The following is a 21,663-nucleotide window of genomic DNA, read 5'->3' on the forward strand; positions in this document are numbered from 1 at the left end:
ATCTCAACCAATCATTTTTTTCCCTCTCCTCCATAAATAATTTATTACTCCAATTCATTCAAAATATTTTATCTCAAAAAACCGTACATCGATAAATTATAAAAATTATGTGGGCGTTTTTAAAATTTCATGCTTTTTCATTAGATATGTCATTCAATATACTTTTAACGAATTTATAAATCCGAAGGCGGAACCTGTACGGTTAAGGTATTTGGCTATCACAATCTATGACCTATCACCGTTTATGACCTATCACCCCACCATCTCACCGCTGTAACGCGCGACTACTTGCTCTCGTAATATACTGTCCGTTTCATGACACGTTTTTGAAAAAGAAATTTGCCTTTCAGAACAAACACGTTTCTTAGTAAAGTAATACGAGTATAGTTAACTATAGTTGAAATATGTGAAAATATATTTACCCAAGAAACTGGTCAATTTTGTTTTACTTCAGATTAACATATCATTAATTAATTATGAACTCTAAACGTTATCAAATTAGCTAATCAAGTCGATCAAGAGGTTTTTTGTTCTTCATTTAGGGTAGCAAATTAATTGGAACTAGAAAAAAAAAAAACTCATTTATTAAGTACTATACTCGTAATAAAATCATGCATATCTTAGAAAAATATATATGAAATACATAACATAGAAAAATAAAATTAACAAAAAAAAAGAGAGGAAGATCATGTTAATGAACAAGTAACAAGTGGTCAAAAGTCAAAGCCATAGAGCTTTAGCTTCCTTCAAAATAGGAACCAATTCACCGGTAATATGTGTCTCCATTAATCTATTTAATCCACCAAACAACTTGCCACCAACATACACCACCGGCAACTCCTCTACTACCACCTTTCCGTCACCGGATGATAATTTCGATAGCTGACCGATAACCTTAGACACATCATCTTCATCAACGGCAAAGATTGTTGGGTTGACACCTAATCCTAATAACAAAAGCTTTACAACATGACACATGCAACACCCACGTTGACCAAACACAATAACGGCGTTTTCTGTCACTAATTTGCTAACATCATTACGAGTATTATTTAAACTTGTAGTATTTGTTTGCATGGTGAGAATTGAATTGAAATTAATTTGGAGAAGAAAGGGAGGGGGAGAGGTTGTGGTGGTTGTATTGGTGGTATATATATATATATATACGAGTATATAATAAAATGTGGGAATTAAAAAAAGATTTGATGAAGAGACGACTTCAACGTCAACGGAATGACGTGGTGATGAACGTCACATGTGGGAGCGTTTGGGACCGTGTGATGGCGATGTGAAAGGAATTTCCATGTATTAATGTCTAATCCGTGACGGTTTCTTATGATCTAATTGCCTCTTTTTTCTTTACACGTATGTCTCTCTGTGATTATAAATACTGGTGTTTGTTAGTTCAACGTAATATAAATAATTAGTATATTCCAATGCTTACATAAGCATGACATATGATAGTCTTGTTCTTACTTCACATATCTTAACCACCCCGATCGAACTAGTAAAATATTACTAATTAACTCCTTTCAAATACGTTATCAAAACTTTTGGGCTTTTTTTTTTTTAATCAAATACTTTATCAAATACGTTAATTAACTCCTTTTTTTATTGTTCAAAAAAAAAAAAAAAACTTTTGGGCTTTTTCATATGGACCTTTTTGGATTTGTATTTTCGCCAATATATATATAGTTTTTGTGAGACCCATTCAATTCCATATATACGTTCTAGAAAGAAACCCGGCCAGTGATGTGAATTACATAAGTCCAGTTTTTCTATTTAATATGTCCGAGTTTGACTAGTACTTGAGCTGGATGATCAGGATATTTTTCAGAAGTTTTGAACTTGAGTATTACGAGTATATTATTGTTTTTGGAGCTCTGAGTTTGATATATGTTTCGCTAGTATTAATACTTGTTCGATTTACTGATTAATCTTACGTAATAGATGGATGTTGCTAAGACTCGATTAGTCATCATATATATGAACCTTATAACTAGAGGCGGTATCAGGAAAAAATTTCAAAGGGGGCAAACTTAGAAAACTTATGAAAAATAAATCTAAAAGGGGGCAAAATGTTAAAAACCTATAGAAAATTTTTAAAATTTTATGAAAATTTAAAAGTACATGACAAAATTTAAATTTGGAAGGGGGCATTGGACCCCTTCCCTTCCCCCTCTTTAGTACCGCCCCTGCTTATAACTACTGATCAGTAGCTAGCACACATGATTCTTGCTCGCTTTTTTTTTTTAATTAATATAGTTAAAAAAATCCGGCCATTCTAAAGAAACCATGCACAATGTGCAAAAACTCAAATGAAGATGCATATATGGCTATAGGTTTAACCACCAAGAGGGCGTATTGGTATCATTTTTAAAGAAACCATTTGAAAGAAAGCCCACACTTTCCACAGCCTTGTAGAACAAATTAAGTGTGGGCAAATTGTGTGTTTTTTCCATAAGAAATTGAGAAAATTAAGATTAATTATGGTTAATTTGTTTCTCTCGGCAAGCAATTCAAGGCCCGATCGTGGTAAGTTATTTGCAACGCGTACTCTCTCTAGCTAGCTAGTCTCTACTTCTTCAAAGTCATACCTTTTTTTCAATTTGGAACGACACACATGCCAAGAAGCAGGAGTCTAGCTTCTTGTTGTGGTCTTCCTAACCACCCAAATACAAACTACTCGTATATATTATCCCCTAGCTTCAATTGTAATTAGAACCAGATTGATGTTAATTATGGTTATTTCTCTTGTTTGAAACCAAGCGAGTGATTTGGGCAACACAATCGTGCCAAAAACTTAACACTTACGAGTACTTAAATCGAATGTCATTAAATAAGAACAAGCAATAACTACATCATGACCATTTACTACGATCCAATGCAATACTCCATTATTGACCAAACATCCAAGTCAACTGACAGTAGAAAACAGAGCAGAAAATTAAGGGGTGTTTAATTGGGGGTCAATCTGAGACCAAGTACCAGTTCTAGTGTACGTAAACAAATGAATAAACAATAATACAAGCATTTCGTGTCTTTTTACTTAGGGGGTTGTCAACGGATGGATGGTGAATGGATTATGGGCGTGACACCACGTACCACTCAACACCGCCGCCAACACACGACCACGCATCGTGGTATGAAACTGCGTGGTGTGACCACGCACTTGACCACTCAAATGATGCATGAATTTGTGTGTTCCAACGGTTGGATTTTGAATGTTTTAGTCGTTTTTTTTTTCTTTATCTTTTACCTTTTCACCTTTCCTATATATACTACATACTACATATTTACACACACAACTCTCAAATTTTAAATACTTTCTCCTAAATACAAATCTCATTTTACCACAATCTACCTCTTTCATGGCTAACAGTCCAATGAATCTTCGTGATGTTAAAATGGCGATTCAAATCCACCTGAATTATGGCTCCAGCCACCGCACTGGAGTAAACAACGTCATTCAGAGCGTGTCTAAAACAAGGCGGCTTACCAAGCCCAGATCGACCGATTGGCGGCTCCCAATAGGGTTCTTAACCGCAACGAAAGTCAGTATCTCGTGTATCTTTGTGAGAAGATGGATTTGCTTAATCAAGTTATTTTTCAGCTTACCACCGTCTCTACGACTTTGACCACCACGCTTGACCACGGGGTGTTCTGGCAAGGCAGTGTCGGTGATGGTGAGGATGTACCTTACTACTCTAACCCGGGGGTGGAGTACGTATCTCCTCTACCTAGCGACGTTGTCGGGTCACCTGAAACATACCGCTACATTCACCGTAACGACGGCGATAGTACTGTGGACTCGAACTATTCGGAGTGTTAGTATTTATGTATATAAAAATTATTATGTTAGTTATGTTTTTATTTATTATGTAATGTTTTCGTAATGTTTTTTAAGTATTATGTATGTTTTAATTTTATTTATTATGTAATGTTTTTAATTTAATGAAAATTTAATGTTTAAATAAAATGAAAATTGTAAAATGAGTGGTGAAGTGAGTGGTCGGATGCCAACAAAATTTGAATGAGTGGTGAGTGAGTAGTGAAGTTGAGGTGGCATGTTGTAATTAGTTAAAAGTGAGTGGTGAAAAAAAAAATGAGAGGTAGGTTGAAAACCCTCTTAGACTACTAGCTTGTTATTCAGTTTCATGTCTTCAGATCACAAATAATAAATAAATACAAACATAACGAAAGAGTAAATAAAATACATATTTATATCCATATACATATATCAATCATCAATAAACAATATATATCAATAAACAATAGAAGCATTACATATTTGTTTACATTTCATTAGTATAATGTGCGCATTAAATCAAATATTCAACTAACTATATTCACCTTATAAGTACGTATGTTTTGCTACCAACAAGTTAATCTAAATTTACAAATTTCAAAATCCAAATCATATAAGCGTTAAGCGTACCCTATAATTAACAACAAGTGTCATGGCTCTTGAAATAGAACCATATATCATTTTATCTTTGATCGCGTAATTAACTCAAAACGATTATGATATAACGACGACTCATCATGGTGCGTACGTACATACAGCTTAATTATACATTATTAATTCCCAACTTGAAATTACTTGAACCCCGGATAATAAGCGGGCCCTTATGAGACTCTGAAATCTTCGCTTGAAATACCTACTACAATATATAGATCGAATATGTCAACATGCATGCATCTTATTATTGCTTAAATTTCGTTCATCATTCTTTGCTTGATTCGGTTGGTAGATGAATAAATGATTGCGGATGATCATCTTGTAGAACAAAACTCGGTATAACATGATGAGAGGGGACTTCCCTATTGATCTGCCTACGATCAATGTCATATGATATAAAAGGACAATCAACACTATTGTATTGCACAAAGCTCTTGTTCCTATTTTTAGAATTCCTCTCCGATTTCTCATCAAGTGACAACGGATCTTTAAGGCTTGACGCACAATTTCTAGGTTGCGTTTGGTAGAATACTTTCGAGAGAACTATCTCTCCATCTTTCTCTTCTTCATTGTTGCCAAGGTGATATTGGTGCATTACCCAGTTAGTTTTCTCGGGTTTCTTTTGCCTGCCGTAGTTAGTGTAAAGCACGAGTATCTTCTTGTACCCTTCCACTGATCCTGACAACAAGACTGGCCTAGTCTTGCCAGTTTTATGCCATCTTGTTTCACCCCTTTCGGCATCCATGTGCACCTTTCTTCGTTTTCGTGTGCCTGTGGTGTAAGCCTTTGAAGGACGGTGAAAAAAATGGCGAATTTGGCCATCATTGCTAACTCCTGCATACATCATCGTTAACATATTAATTTGTTCATTGATGTGGTCTTGAAATGATCATTAGAGAATCAGTAAATTAATAAATCAACTTAAGATGAAGCAACTCCTAAATGTACGCTGAAGTCCAAAATTAAATCAGATAATAATATATAGATGAAAGTTCATAAAGCTAGCTACCATAAATTTTGATACATGTACCTTAGTGCTGTAATACTCTCTTTGTTCTATTTTAAATATACTAGTTTCGCCTTTTAAGTATTTTTTTTTTAACTTTGACCGTAAATATCTTTTTTTGTTATAAAAAAACTGATATAAAATATATGAATGTATAGGGTTTTAAATATATTTTCAAGTGATATAATTTTCATAAAGTATTATACAACACACGCGGTCAGATTGTTGAAAGTCTTATATTGTCGTAATTGAATAAACAATAGTTATTACGTTCATCAACTCTCATGATATATGGTTATACATGGTGGTTTTCTAATGAGAACCCCCTTAAAATGAGAATACGGTGAGAACACTTAAAAATATCATTTTGATGCATTAAAATTCTGTAAAATTAACATAGTGTATAACTAATTATCTTTTTTTAAGTGTTTAACAACACATTAATCCATCAAAATCGGAAAAAGTATGTTTTGTGCATCCATTTTGCTGAATATACATCCAAGATGGATACACAAAACAAAAAACATGATTTTTTCGATTTTAACAGATCAATGTGTTGTTAAACACTTAAATAAAGATAATTAGTTATATATGCATTATGTTAGTTCTATGGACTTTTAATGCATCAAAATGATGTTTATAGTGTTTTCACCGTATTCACATTATAAGAGTGTTCTCATTTGATTGGCCTCTGGTTTATACATATATTGTAACTACTACTACTACTACATGTATTATCAAATACTTATTGTTATGTAAGTGTTTAGATGTATTGATTAGTTATAAGATAAGTGAATGGTAAGTATCACCATAACATATATAGCACCCTGTTATACTTATTTGGCTCTTATACACCTTTGAATCAAAAGTATATATATTCCATCGATTCTCATATCTATAGATATTTTTGACCAATTTGTACCATTACGTATCTGAATTCTTTTATTTTTATTTATCTTTAGTTTTCATGTATTTGATTTGTTATATATTTCTTGAGAAGGAGAGATCATTAATTTTTTAAACTAGTTAAAAGATTCGGTGTTTTATGACGAAGGATATGTAGAAAACTACTATATATACCTGGTAATTTTTCAGGATGAGTATAACAAATTCCAGTTTCACCTTCAATAGTAGGAATGAATTCATCAATAAGGGGATGAAGTTCATTTGTATCACATCCAACCTTTGCCTTCAAATGCTCAATTATTTCTTGATCGGTTGGGTCAAACTTCACTCCGGCTGGTAAACCCGGCAAATCATGAATCAATTCCTACATCCAAAAACCATGCCATCATATATATATATATAAAAAGAACCAACCTAGCTAGATACATATACAAATAGTATGCGGTATACTATACCTTGGCTTGAAGTTGTATGGCATGTCCACAAGAAGGACATGAGCTTGTGATAATATTCTTGAGGTTTCTTGAAGAAGTTGAGAGGTTTTGGAGGGTATTATTTTCATCATCATTACACCATGTCATTTTTGCTGTTTTTTGGCTGATTTCATGCTCATTCCAAATTGGGTATAGTTAGTTTGTGTATCCTCAAAGCAATGAAAATAGAGTAATAAAAGATTATAATATATTCCTACTAAAGAAAGATAACCAAATAGTTGGAGTACATAAGAATTAAAGATCCAGATAAAGTAAATTCTATGTCTTTTAAAGAACAAGATTTGTGAACCAACTCTAGCTAGCTATAGCTAGCTTCTTGTGGGTGTACGTTTATTGTTGTGGTTCTTCTTCGATCTTCTTCTTCTTCTACAATTAACTTCTTCTATAAAATTGTTGAATTGGCCAAAAAGGCGACAATAGAACCTGATATCTGTTCCTTGATGTAGGTAAGGAATAGAATCACACTCTTTAATATATAGCTTTTTCTATGACAAAACCCTCATTAATTATTTGCATCAAGGGAAACACCTCAATGACTCTTAAAATAGATACTGTATATAGTGAGAAAAAGATGTATATAGAGAGAGAGACTTTATGGGTCTTCTTTTGTTGATTATTTATTTGGTAAGGAAGAATGAGATGTGGTATTTTTTAGACATAAAGAATTAGGATAGCTTGGACGCCAAGTTGAGTTATATGTGTTTAGGTGGATACACATACACACACAAGTACCAATCTAGATGTTGTGGAGGGTTTCTTTCCTTTTATCCTTTTCTTTTTTTTTGTTCTTAGAAGGGGTCTTTGCAACTACTAATGTGTTAGATTACCAAAGCGCCCCTCGACCATTGCTTAACCCGATGGTAACTTTCTAACTTAACACTGGTTATTGCTGAACGAAAGATCGTTTTCTGGATTAGCTAGGTATCCAAATCCATTAACATCAATCACTACTATACGACCGTAGTTGAGTTGAAGTTGTAAAAGAAAACTACACATCAAGAACAACTTATAAAACTAAAAGAAATCCTAATGAATCGTTTTCCATGTTAGGTAATCCCATTCGTTTGAATCAAAGTGAGACCGTTAAAGTAGGGAAAAAACGTATTAATCAAAATACCAGGGAAATGAAAATTTGTACTACACTCATGAAATTCAAGAAATTAACTAAAAAACCCTAATGTGGAAAATGGAAGATTGATATATAGAGTGGATATGAAGCAACATTGGAGAGCAAGCTGCAGTGTCAACCTAGAGTATGGTCAAAGCTATCACATATATATATATATATATATATCCATCCATGTCTTCTTTAATTGATTTAACTATGTGTAATAATTATTTGTATATATATGTATATATAGTAGTTGTATACAGTAATATTTATAATTTGTGAATAGCAAAAAATGTACACCAACTTTGTAACTTCCTTATGTCTATCTATAACTTCAAGTATACTTTTTATATATGTCAAGCAAACTATATATGTAGAGATGAGAACGTGTAAATAAGGATATAATCGACAAATGGGTCGTAAGAAATTGACAAGGCATGACTATTAGATTAATTGTAAAAATCATATGTACGTATTTACGTAGGAAATTACATATGATTACTTGATTCCTTCCTGTATATATATGTCCAAAACATTTTCACATGATGAATGTTATTTTAAACCAATGAATGTAGACAGCATTGAATACATAAATGTTGCATTGAATGATATATACGATCAACTTGTTCGAAAAACGATATTAGTTGTATAAATTAAAGAATACAGATCGAGTATATATATAAATTAAAATCCTGAGAGCTGTATATGAGAACTGAGAGGAGACTCCCATCTGAATTCTTAAGTAAATTTGATGGGTTAGTTGTGTATATTTTTAATTTTTTTATGTAAATTTAATTATGTAAAAAGATAATTAGGTGGGAACCCTCTGATCCCATGTATTGTACCATTTGGTACTTATTAATTCTCAGTCAGGATAATGTCTAGGTAAATTTTAACCACTTATTAATCTCCTGATTATCAACTTTAATCATTTAAATCAACAAAACTACAGACATAATTCTTCTACTACCAGAGATATACTTTATGAAGACATATACTACATCATTGTCATGAATTTTAAGAAGTGGAGTAATAACATTTTTGTTATATATAGTCTAAAAAGATCTAAGGCCTACTAAATAAAGTTGAATTCAATTTGAAATTTGATCATGTAACTCGAATTTGAATTAATTAAACACAAACTCTTTTGAGTTGAGTTTTGTCGAGATTGACGTCAAATAGGAGCTTAAAAGTTCAGCTCAAAATAAATTAACATCATGTCCAATGCAACCTTATAATTATGGGCTCGTTTCAAGCTCAAATCAAACTTTTCAAACTGTTGAAACAAAGTCTAACTCAGCCCCATATATTTGAGCCAAGTTTACACTTTAATTTGCCGAGTTGATCAAGCTCTCGGCCTAATTAATTAACTAATTGTCTAATTTGCATTTATTTTACTTTTTGAAAGAGTTATATTTCATACGAGTATATCTTTAGACACACAATAATTTACCCTTGGAAAAGTAGCTACATGTTTAGTTACTTTTGTGAAAAGATAATAATGGTTAATTTAACTAATGTTAAAGACTTACTGATTATGGAATGGTCAAAATGCGAGTCAAGTCCTTGATCCTATTCTGGTAGAAAGTAAGAAATTAAAGTTTCTATTCACCAACCAAAATTATTGCTATTCCATTTTTCATTGGTTATAGACATGATAAAGTATAGTCACCTAAAACATTTTGTTTAAGTTCACTTATTGCGAGTACTAAAAGTAAACAGGTAACTAAATATTTTATAGTCGATATCATATTTCTCCATTAAAAAAGCAAAGAGATATTTTTGATATAGTAAAAATGGACCTTCAAGCGGACGACTTGCATTAAAGTAATTTACTCTGTTTGAATAGGAGATGTTTGAAAAGGTTGGATTTGCAAAGAAAAACATGTTTCAAAATGTCTTGTACTTTTGAATTCTATTAAAGGAAAGCTTGAACTATCTTTATCTTGATGATCGAAAGTTATATTTCGGACGATTTTTAATCAAAGGTATGATTTCGGAGGGATATTTATCACTGACTAAATTGTTTTGGAAAATTCTAACACAAGACTTGAACTAAATCGACAGAAATACTTTGACCGTATGTTCCTTTGAACTTAACTTTTTCTTAAAGAACCAGCCTCATGCAAAATCTGGGTCATAAGGCTTCCAGAATTTGGGCCCAATCCTGCTCTTGTTGCTGGGTTCATACTTCATAGACAATGACACCCAAAAGGCCGAAACTAATGTGCGCGGAAAATATTCACAGTATGATTTTAGCATTTGTAACTTGTTAGTTTTTTTTGTTTTTTTTTAATGGTGAATTTTGCTGAACACTTTGTGTCACGATTCGACAGTGGAAGGTTTAACATACGTTGTCTTAACCGGGACTAGTTAGAGAGCTCTCTCGAAGTAGAAATGTCTATTGTAAATACCCAATAGGGTGAAAACCCCCTACTAATCCCACGACGATTAATAGGGGTAAACCGTGTCCCCTTAAACTTGAACCTGAGTATACTCAAGCTAAGCCCTCATAAAAGAATTTAATTCAATATCCTCCTTAAGACTTGAACTGAAGACCCCATGTAAAGGGAGATGGTTATACAACCATTGAGCTAAAACTCAAATCTTTATGATTTCATAAAACCCAAAGGGATTTCACAATGTAATAATATATATAACGGTTGATGAAAGCCCATCTAGTAACAACCCATTAATCCATTTTAATCAGCCCAATAGTAGCAATCCATCAAGGTACTGCAAGTTGCAAATATTTTATCCCGAGTCAACCGAATATAGTAACCAAAAAATTTCATCTCACGAACATCCCTTGTTAATCTTATGGTACAGTAGAGAAACATCACAATTAGGAAAAGACATTATACTCAGATCACAATTAATAGACTTTTGTTTTACAAAAGAGATCTTTTTGATCCAGTAGCATGCCAAAGAATATGTATAAATTAAAGTAAAATAATTGATTTCACAAATTCATGTTTTAAAGATAATTTTTTACTCCTGAGATTAAAAAACTAGCCTCCTGTTATTTCCCAAGTTTGAATATTAACTTCAATATATTTAAACCAAACATTAACAGATTGATTGATATACGGTGAAGCGTGAAACTTAGAGATTTTGGGTTTAAATCCTAGTTTAAGCAAAATGTTTCCAGTAATAGAGACAAAGGTTTTTCCAGCATGGATTTGCAGTGTAATTGAAATTGGGTATATATGGAGAGGCATGCTGCTAAGCCCAAATTTTCCGTTCAAAAAAATTTGAGTTTATAAGACCGTTGCCAACGACTTATCAGTTTGGCTCGTCATTTTTGTCAGTTTAACGGCACAGGTTAATCGGATTGCTTTTCAGCTTGGATTCTGCGATTAAGCGACAAAGGGAAAGCAAGATGGTGGCACCTCGTCTGTAATAATTTTGTGTATATATGTGGAAATTAATGAATTAAAATAACAAAAGTAAAATTGATGAGGGAAGTGAATGGATGTCGTTGTGAGAATATGTCATTTGTATGTTAGTTAAAGTATTTATGTGATAATAATGAGATGACAAAGCTAAAATAATGGAAAAAATAAACGGGTATTGTTAAAATTATTCTAATCCACTAGGGATGACCGAGGAATAAACAACGTCAGAGCCCAAGACCTGAATCAGGAGATTCTTTAGATTAAACCACATGCTCCACCGCTTGTGCAGGCCCCCGTCAATTGCTTTGAGTTTTGGTCGTGCGACCGTACTCCCAAGCGGAGTGTTTCACGCGTTAGCTGGCCCTTGATCCGCGTAGACCAAAGGCGAACACTCATCGTTTACGACATGGACTATCCGGGTACTAATCTTGTTTGCTCCCGAAACCGAAGAATGGAAAACAAATACCTATTTGAATTGCGTGAGTTTTAAAATCAAACGATTAAGCAAACCATTACCTAATTTTAAAAAAATTACCACGTATATATGAATACAAGCAAATTACATTACATTACAATTTACAATGATTAACAAAGAGTAACTATTACGAAGTATTAGTTAAATAGTTAAAGAGATTCTCAATCCACTAGCTACGACAAACCACCGTCAAATGCAACTTCAACTTCCAACATTTTTCCATTCAATTAGTGAACACTTGTTGTCGCTTCTTTGCAATGTATTGAATTATATATATCATACATATAAAGAAAGTTATATTATTCACAATGCCGCGAATGATAATGCATGTATGTCTAATGCGAAAATGATAAAGTATTTTAAAGACAAATTTTTACATACTTGCCTAATTATATATATATATATATATATATACTAAGTTTTTTACCCGCACGATGTGCGGCTATTTAAATATTTGCGTGATCATTTAAAAGATCGTTAATGAAATATAGAAAACTAATCTAGATGTAAAGATATGTTGATAATTGGTAGAAGTATTTTTTGCTAAATTATACATCCATGTTATTCATTGGCCCTTGCATTCATTGGAGTTTAGTAATAGTTGTAGTTTATGGTTGATAAATGTACTCGAATTACTTGAAATCTACATAATTTTAAAGTTATCTCTTACCATGATGTGTGCTATTTTGCATCCTTATAAACAATGAACATCCTTAAATGTTAAGAAACAAAATCGTTAGTGATTTACATATATAACAAAAAAAATTAGGGAGATTGATATAAAACTCAAAAAAATATTAAATTAAACCTATGTTACACAATACAAAGTACATACCTTCTAATTTAATAAACATAAGGAAGTGGATATTTCCTTAACCGATGATTCAAAGTTATTTGATCTGAAAATTGTTGGAGAACCATAGTTCAAGATATATATATATATATGTGTTCTCCCAAGACTAAATTAAACATTGTGTAGAAAAAAATTGAGAGGAAAATAAAACATATATCAATCTAAAATAACATAATAGATGAATTTTAATACCTATATAGTATTCAAAATAAGTATATTAGATTATTCTTTTTTTAATATTATATAGCATCTTTGAGGTAGTCTTATTTTCTAGAATATATACATGTTCATGCATTTTTTAGTTAATTATTAGTGGCATATATTTACTTTTGAAAATCACGTATTTATTATATTGAGAAACTTTTGCCAAACAAATTTAGAAATGGATTTAAATGTGTTATTTATTTGTTTATTTTCTTTATATATATGTATATGTATATGTATATATATAAATAAAAATATAAGAGAAATATTGTAAAAAAGTGTGGAGATGGCACATAGGATTTATCCTATGTGGCAATATTTAAAGATAGTTTTAGAATTGAGGAAGCTTTAAATCGCTAGGATTCTTACTGTTTTAATAATTATATGTATGTATATATATATATATATATTTCTAAATATAAATATTTGCACATGTTTATCTTCCATAATACTTGAATACATGACTTCCCACACTTAGGGGTGCTTGGTTAGATGTATTTGGAGGTAAGGAATGATAATGATAATAAAAGACTATGCTTGTTTGAAAAAAAAGAGGTTAATCAATACAAAAAGTAGGTAATAAGTCATTATAGAGTAATTTAAAGATAATCAAAATCCATTACCCAGTTTTTAATTTCTCTCCACTAACCACCTCCTAATTTTTTCTCTTCACTCACCTCTTACGTATCAACAACAACTTCCTTTATTCACATAACATAATTGTTATTGTTAATCTTATTAATCAATTTTTGACATTATTATTTATATTAAATTAATATATCTATTAAGTTAAAAAAAAAAAAAAGAATGTCTAGATCGTAGCACTCATCACGTAACTATTATTTTTTTTATTATTTTGTTTTGCAAAAAGTATATATCAAATTATTATTATTTTTATGTATATAAATATTAATTTTCTTACTTATTCTTATATATAAAATATGTATATGTATATATATACATAAATATTTACTAATATTATATTATTATATTATTTTTTATATTGTATTATATAAAAAAAATACACATTGTATATAACTTATAAATACATACAACTTAATATATAATATTACTAACTAAGCAACATCAATATAATGTAATACTTGGATTGCATTACTTAGTATTCCCATTATGTTTTCTATTTTCATTACCCTATTTAAACCAAGCACCCCTAGTAACTAAATCAACTATTGGGAATGGATTAACATATGAAGTCAGCGTAAAATTCAAATGTAATTATACACTTTTCATAAAATTCAAATGTAAGCTTTTTATATGAACCCTAAATATGCATTTAACATTTTTCTTAAAAAAAATGCTTACTATAGATGATATCATTAAATCATTAATAGCCCTTAACATACATCAAAATTTGTTTGTATATATATTAAAAACCACTCTTTAAATTTTTACATGATAATATATAAAAAAAAATAGACTAAAATAACTTATACTAGCCTATAAGGCTATCATTAACATAACAGCTAATCATATCTTTCACGTACATAGAGATAACAATGTATAGGAAAATGAGTTTCATTTAACGTGCATAAAAAATTTATACATTTATATATCAAAACTAACTGCGTGAATTTTATGAAAACTATTAACTATTTAATGCACTCTAACAAAATCTCTTAGGCTTCTTTTAACAAAACTCCAATTAATATATAAACTCTGTGACCTAAAACCATGTAAAACAAGTTTTTTTTTAATCATTAATAAAGTATGCGTGATTTAAACTTTTCAATATATTGGTTCCATGAGATTGTTTTCTTGACTGCAAATTCAATTCCTAAATACTAAAATATTAATATTCAATTAAATGAAGTGTAAATCTAAAATTAGTTGACCAAACCAAACATAAAACGGGTAAACCAACCAACCAACATCTTTATGTTTCATCTATACATTTAATTTAGGCAAAACGCAAAGACCATAAAGCTAGTCTGTTTTATAAATAGCATCAAAATCCATATTTATGCAAAAAGATTATTGAAAGATTCCACGATGTCAAAGAAAAAAGAAAAAGATATAAACAAAAAAATAAAATTAATAATGACTACTTTTTTATAATTAAAACGACCCATTACTCCACTGCATAATTTCATCTTGTAAATCATTCAAAATAGCAACAACTTGACCAATCAAAGGCCTATTCTTCCTAGAGTTGCCAACACAAGCACTAGCCACTTTAGCCAATCTAACAAGAGGCTTAATATCACTTGGCACAACTAATCTTGGATCCAAAACTTCATCCATTCTCATCTCTTTAATTAATGGCAAACTCCACTTTACAATCAACCCTCCTTCACTTCTCCTACCACTCAACAACTCTAACAAAACAACCCCTAAACCATACACATCACTTTCCTTAGAAGCACCTTTTGGTTCAATATTCCAATATTCTTGATCAACATACCCCACAAGCCCATCTAATTTCTCATTAGGTGCTAAAAATGATAGACCATAGTCACAAACCTTGGCACTAAACTTGACATCTATTAATATATTTGATGGTTTGACACAACCATGCAGTATAGATGGCGCCATCATTTCATGCAAGTATTCCAACCCACGAGCCACACCCGCCGCGACCCTTAACCGTCGGCTCCAATCCAAAAGCGACGCACCGTCGTGGTTTTGATGTAGGTAAAATTCAAGACTCATCATTCCCATAAACTCCATTACCACAATTCGCTCTCCGGGGCCTTCAGAGAACCCTAATATGGATAACACATTAGGATGATTAGCTAGAGACAACCATTTTAATATGGAAGAAAAACTTATTAAACCTGACCCTAAACCAGAGTTTCTTAGAACCAAACGAGAATGGATTCTTTTGACTGCCACCAATTCACCTCCAGCTAACACGGCCGCGTAAACAGTCCCTAACCGGCCTTTTCCAATGATTCGTCTTTCGTTAAATCCATCGGTGGCAACATCGATATCTACCAACGAGTAGGGTGATGCACAAAGCTTTGTAGAAGCAGGGCTTTCTTGATCGGATTTTTGATCGTAAAACATCTCATTAGAATTTGACTTCTTCTTGCTGTTGTTCTTCCATACAATGATTACAACTAATAAGATAACAAACAGAATGACAGTTAATGAAAGAAAGGCTAGAACAAGGTGGTACGCAATTCGTTCACCATGGCTCATGTTAAAGCCCAAATTGGCCCAAAAGTTTTTTCTGATCGAATTCTTTTCGCTTGATAAAGAGTGAGTTTGTACGTTTAATTTGTTGGCCTATTCTTTCTTGTGGTTTAATGAAGAGAAATTAATACAAGAGATTTTGATGAAGAAAAGTCAAGCCGACTAATTGAGAAAGAAGATGTTAGATAGGAAGTTCAAATGAGTTGTGTGTGTGCATATATATATTGAGACAAAGACAGAGCCTTGACTTGGAATGTGAACACTTGGAATTTTTATATGATTAAGTTACAAGTAATCAATATATAGGAATTATAACATAATCTAGGCAGTCAATCAATATACATCTTAAATCTACTACTATTGGTCAAACTCATTTTGTACCAAGATTTCTTATATGTGAATTGTATATATATATATATTCATCATAGTACGTTATAATATATAGTTGTATAGATAAAAATTGTTATCAATATCGAATGTGATATCTGTCTTTTCTTGTTCATTAACACTTTCAATTTAAATCGTATAGGTAATTTAACATGCTTTTCTAGTTTAGACTTTTAGCCAAAGATTAAGTCTGTAGAATTTAATCCCTTATATATATATATATATATATATCCTTGGTATTAACTCAACTGATAGTTTCAGATAACTCATTTGGATATAACATTAATTAATGTACGTGTGGTTAGTTTTTCGACTATAAAATAAAACCGATTAAATAAACAATTTTAATGTACGTGGTTTGTTTTTTAACTATAGTTTCAACTTTAAACTAAAGCTCTTTCAAGCCTCTAGATGATAATGATATTGATCAATAATAATAAGTGAAAGAAATCTTTATTGGAATAGTCAGGACTTAAAAATTAAGCTAGGTACATTACAAAGAAGAATAATGAAAGTAATCTTTTCATATTTCTGTTATGATTTGAATAAGACTAGTTCGTCAAATTCCCGAATGATATAAACATAATCGAATTTGTATAAGATGTTCGATCAAAAGTCCAAGCAAACATAAAAGACCATTATTAATTTCTCGGTCGCATGTAGAAGTAGCAAGTGACAACTAATAACAATTGGTGCTTTTAAATACTACATTGGTGTAGCCGTGTCGGCACAGCTGACTTCATAAAACCCATAACTTTGATTACATATAGGCTATAGCCCAATACTCTGAAGTCATTAGAATTTAGGGAGTCCTGAGTAGAGGTAAGTTGGCCCATTATATGTGAGTCCAACTCACCTTATTCATTTATCTTATCTTTGATCCAATAACATGTTGGAGTATATCTAAATATCTAATTATCTTTCGACTATTTTTATGTATGGAACTAGGGGCGTACAGTTACACTATATTGTTTGTGTAAATGAAAGAAAATGGGAGAGGATTCTTAATCACCTTAAAAATGATTAAAAAAAAAAAAAGTTTTGATGTAAAAAGAACTACACTTTTTCACTTTATCCTCTTCATATTTTTCTTTTTCACACTTAAAAAAATATTAAGAATTAATTTTATCCTTTTCACTATTTTCCTTTCCACATTTAAAAAAATCAAAAAAATGAATTTTATGTTTCGCTCTTCTTTTTTTTCCACCATTAAGTAAAAACAACAATACAACGATAGTGAAATTGTTGGCGGACACTTTGTTTATGTAGCAAAACTTTGATTATTATTAGTTAAATAAATATGGTAACCACTGGGTTAAACCCCAGTGGCCAGAGATGTTTCACTAAACCTGTTATGCGGGGTCCCGGGAGAGTTTACTCTAAGGTCTCGAGTTCGAACTTTGGTAGGTCCTCCTCGACGGGACCCTTTCGTTGTGGTATTGTGAGAAAGGCTATTTAAGATCCGCTTAGTGCGAGACCCTTTCGTTGTGCGATTAGCACACATCATACACGTCTGAGGTAAAATTCACTTATAAAAAAAAAAAGTTAAATATAATTAGATTTAGGGCACTAATTTTTTTTCATTAGACATACCAAAAATAAAAGTAATCATGTAACAATCATTATGTTCTATTATCTTTCTTTTATTTTTCATACTACTAATACAGTAATCATGATTAATTTTTTTCTTTTCCCTATTTAGTTTTATATTTATATTTATACTTATATATCTTTATATTACTATATATAAAGCAAACTACTCCTTTACCTTTAAGTAATTAAGACTTTGAAATGACCATCATTTTTCCTTATTCACTAATTTAAGCATCTTCACTTATATATCTATAATACTCTTAATAAAATAACTTACAACATAGATCATTCAATCCTTAAATAACCATATTGACATCTCTTACATCAATTAATTTACAGCCACTGCCACGCCACCACCATTGTCACTGCCGCCACCACTACCGTCATCGTCACTCCGTCGTCGCTACCACCATCTCCATTGCATCGCGCGGGTATCCATCTATATAATTAAAATAAGAGCAATACTCTTCCATCATATGACCCATTATATGTTTTCTTCTTACGTTTTTTATAAGGTTTTTGTTATTCTATTTCATAAATTATTTTATATGTAGTTTTTAAAATTAAAAATAAATAAATATTGTAATCAGTGATCGCCTTCTTTTCATAAAATTGATATTGATATTGATAGTTATAGCAATTTACCAGATAGCCAGACGGGATGGATTGGGTCACTGGGCTGACAATCGAGCATTACTTTACCCTACTTGACTTGGGCACCACTCAGAATTCCTGACGACAAATTTAACGTTACTGGCAACTACATTTTGCAATTAAAGCAATTCCATTCCATCCCATTACTACGGTGATTTTGTATTTTGAATATATTTATTCTATCTGACAAGGAAAATGATTAATCCTTATAAACTATTAGCTTAAAAATCTTTAAACGATTGAATGCGGATATGTGAAAAATTAAGAGGCAATATCTAGAAAAAAAAATAGTGTATAACACAAGTCATTGTTAATTTTAAGAGTTTTTTTAGGCTAATTTTTTAAAGGATTTACCATTTTCCGTCTAACAATTACCACCCGAGTTAATTGGGTATTCATATATTTTGAATATACAAACATGAATGACTGGATTTCGGTATCATCTAGGGTTTCTAATCATTGTGTTTTTATTAAAGGTGAATTTTGCTTTAAACTTCGTATCGTGATTCGACAGCGTGAGGTCTAGTATACGTTGAAAGGTGAATTTCTAGTCATTGTTAACAATATTTTATTTATTTAAAAAAATTTCATTAAACATGTGAATTGTTCTTAATCACATGATTGTGTTACTTTGATGTTCTCATTTTAAGAGTTATATCTAATAGAATGAAAAATGATTTAATTTGTCTTAAAGATATACTTAAAAAATTGCCTAACAATAATGATCATACTTTTATGCACATCTATTTAACATCTTTATCATTACTTAACTTAAAGATTTTTTTCAGAATGATTATCACTAATTAGAGACGTTGAAATACAATCAATATGGTAACAAGAATCATGTTTGTACCCATAATGTGAATAAAATAATTAAATTTACATTATAAAAATTAAGGAATGAGTTTTTATACGAAAAAGTATAAGTTTCTAATTCAAGTTATTAATAAATTAGAAAATTCTTTACATTTCATTTTAGGTGTGTGCTAGAGTGTATAAAATGTTTGTTTTTTATCATGAAATTTTGGAGTATAATCTTTTTAGATAAGGTTTTCTTTTATCAAAATATTTAAAAAGATTTAACTTTTAATTTAACTCAAATGTGATAGCTTTAGATGTTTTTTAACGTTTTTATAACAACTTTCAAAATGGTACATAACAAGATTACATGGACTAAACTAACATTTTTTAATTAACTTGGAAAAGATAGCATGAGTTCATGATATAAAGATGGTTGATTATAAAGGTGACAAAACAGGTCACACGAAACATGTTAAGACACGAACCTAATAAACGTATACACAAACACGACCTGTTTAGAATTCGTGTCATTTTTATTGGACACAGACACGACACGAAACTTAACATGTGCACATGTTAAGGACCTGTTAAGAACCTGTTAACACTATTTTGATAGTTCAATAAAAAAGGGGTAAAAATTAAGAATATGCTAAGAACATGTTTATACAGTAACACAAATTTGATAACATAAAAAGATTGTGTGTCGTAATATTATTGTGTTAATACAAATTAATTGCAATAAAAGAATGAGAAATGCTAAATACAGTCCTAAAGGTTGTTTTTAACGTGCATAAAACAACTTGTATCTTGCATATTAAAAGCCTACCCCTGATTTTTATGGTAAATGTACAAATAATTTATGCATCTTAAAGGCCTGTATTTAAAAAAACCCCTAAAAGAATATACTGAAATCTCTTTTTTGACTGAGCAAATTGATATAAACAAAATAAGAATTCATTAATTGTCTTAGAATTGAAATTAGAACTGAAAGAAAGGTTACATGTCAATTTCTTGTGTATAGTCGTTGTTCTTGAAGAAAGGGGTGTCGATTGGAGATGAGATTCCGAGATGGGGTCATGGGGGCTGGAGATGAAGATGCTCTTTCAGAGGAAGAAAAGAGTCAGAGGGATAATAATGGAAGGTAGGCGCGTTAGATTAGAGGGAGTGGATAAAATAGATTAGGGTTTTTACTAAAATAGTAATATATATATATAATATATATATATATATATATTGAAAAGTTATTTTAAGAATTTTTTTTTTTGAGACCCTTTGAGAACTTTTCAAATAAAGCACAACCGATGATTATTCTTTACATGAAAATTGTTTTTTGATTGATTTTTGAATAACTTATGTGTGATTTTAAAGTTTATAATTCTGTAGAGACATGGATTATCATTCGTTATACAATTATGTGGAGATTTAGATTCTTGATTACATGTGCATGAATATTGCTATGATTACATGTGATCAACTTGTATACATGTGATCATACCAATATTCGTGCACATGTGATCAAAAATCAAAATCTCCACATAATTGTATACGGATGATAATTTATGTTTCACACAGTTATAAACTTTAAAATTACACATAAGTTATTCAGAAAACAATTAAAAACCATTTTTATGTAAAGAACATTTATCGGTTGGGTTTGATTTGAAAAGTTCTCAAAGGTTCTCGCAAAAAAAAGGGTTCTCAAAATAACTTTACCATATATATATATATATATACACATGTATCACTTAACAGGTATTTAACAAGTCCTAACAGGTTCGGACCTGTTAGGACACGAAACATGTTAAACCCAAACACAAAACTTGTTAAGACCAGGTCGTGTCGTGTCGTGTTAACAGGTTTCGTGTCAAAATTGCCAGCTTTAGTTGATTAGTTGCAAATTGCCAGAAAGTTATTGCGGATTCACGACATATCATAGAGCTTGTTTCATGCTCTTTTTTGGGCACTTCCAATTCGTTGTGGGATATAATACAGGTTTCGATGATTTTTTCTTGGTCCCGCTTAGGCTTTTTTCCATCAATTTTAGTTCTTTCGTAGTTAAGATTCGAACAAAAGAATGTTCTTAATGTGTAATTTTTTTCTTATATATTTCTTTGTGCTTGTACATACGTAACGACATAGCAATTTGCTAATAGTTTGTTGTTA

General features: G+C 31.0%; 3 protein-coding genes across 3 annotated transcripts; all 3 read right to left on the reverse strand.

Annotated features, from left to right (window-relative positions):
* Positions 1–649: 649 nt before the first annotated feature.
* Positions 650–1,130, reverse strand: LOC122594336 (glutaredoxin-C9-like). Its single transcript, XM_043766810.1, has one exon. It carries the CDS (start codon positions 1,075–1,077, stop codon positions 721–723), a length of 357 nt encoding a protein of 118 aa, XP_043622745.1. The 5' UTR covers positions 1,078–1,130; the 3' UTR covers positions 650–720.
* A 3,192-nt stretch (positions 1,131–4,322) lies between these two features.
* Positions 4,323–7,449, reverse strand: LOC122593906 (NAC domain-containing protein 73-like). Its single transcript, XM_043766361.1, has 3 exons — positions 6,830–7,449; positions 6,549–6,738; positions 4,323–5,296 (listed from the first exon to the last, which is right to left on the reverse strand). The coding sequence occupies exons 1-3, from the start codon at positions 6,953–6,955 to the stop codon at positions 4,728–4,730; spliced, it is 885 nt and encodes a 294-aa protein (XP_043622296.1). The 5' UTR covers positions 6,956–7,449; the 3' UTR covers positions 4,323–4,727.
* Positions 7,450–14,944: 7,495 nt separating this feature from the next.
* On the reverse strand, positions 14,945–16,150 carry LOC122594326 (serine/threonine-protein kinase-like protein ACR4). The gene has a single exon (XM_043766805.1). It carries the CDS (start codon positions 16,069–16,071, stop codon positions 14,986–14,988), a length of 1,086 nt encoding a protein of 361 aa, XP_043622740.1. The 5' UTR covers positions 16,072–16,150; the 3' UTR covers positions 14,945–14,985.
* Positions 16,151–21,663: the final 5,513 nt, after the last annotated feature.

Source organism: Erigeron canadensis, chromosome 3, assembly GCF_010389155.1.
Source record: "Erigeron canadensis isolate Cc75 chromosome 3, C_canadensis_v1, whole genome shotgun sequence".
In the NCBI taxonomy this organism is placed as follows: Eukaryota; Viridiplantae; Streptophyta; class Magnoliopsida; order Asterales; family Asteraceae; genus Erigeron; species Erigeron canadensis.

Coding starts and splice junctions, on each gene's coding strand:
- LOC122594336 (XM_043766810.1), bottom strand. CDS start 1,077: ATGCAAACAAATACTACAAGTTTAAATAATACTCGTAATGATGTTAGC.
- LOC122593906 (XM_043766361.1), bottom strand. CDS start 6,955: ATGACATGGTGTAATGATGATGAAAATAATACCCTCCAAAACCTCTCA. Junction 6,739..6,829: donor CCATACAACTTCAAGCCAAG/GTATAGTATACC, acceptor TTTTGGATGTAG/GAATTGATTCATGATTTGCC. Junction 5,297..6,548: donor TCATCCTGAAAAATTACCAG/GTATATATAGTA, acceptor TGATGTATGCAG/GAGTTAGCAATGATGGCCAA.
- LOC122594326 (XM_043766805.1), bottom strand. CDS start 16,071: ATGAGCCATGGTGAACGAATTGCGTACCACCTTGTTCTAGCCTTTCTT.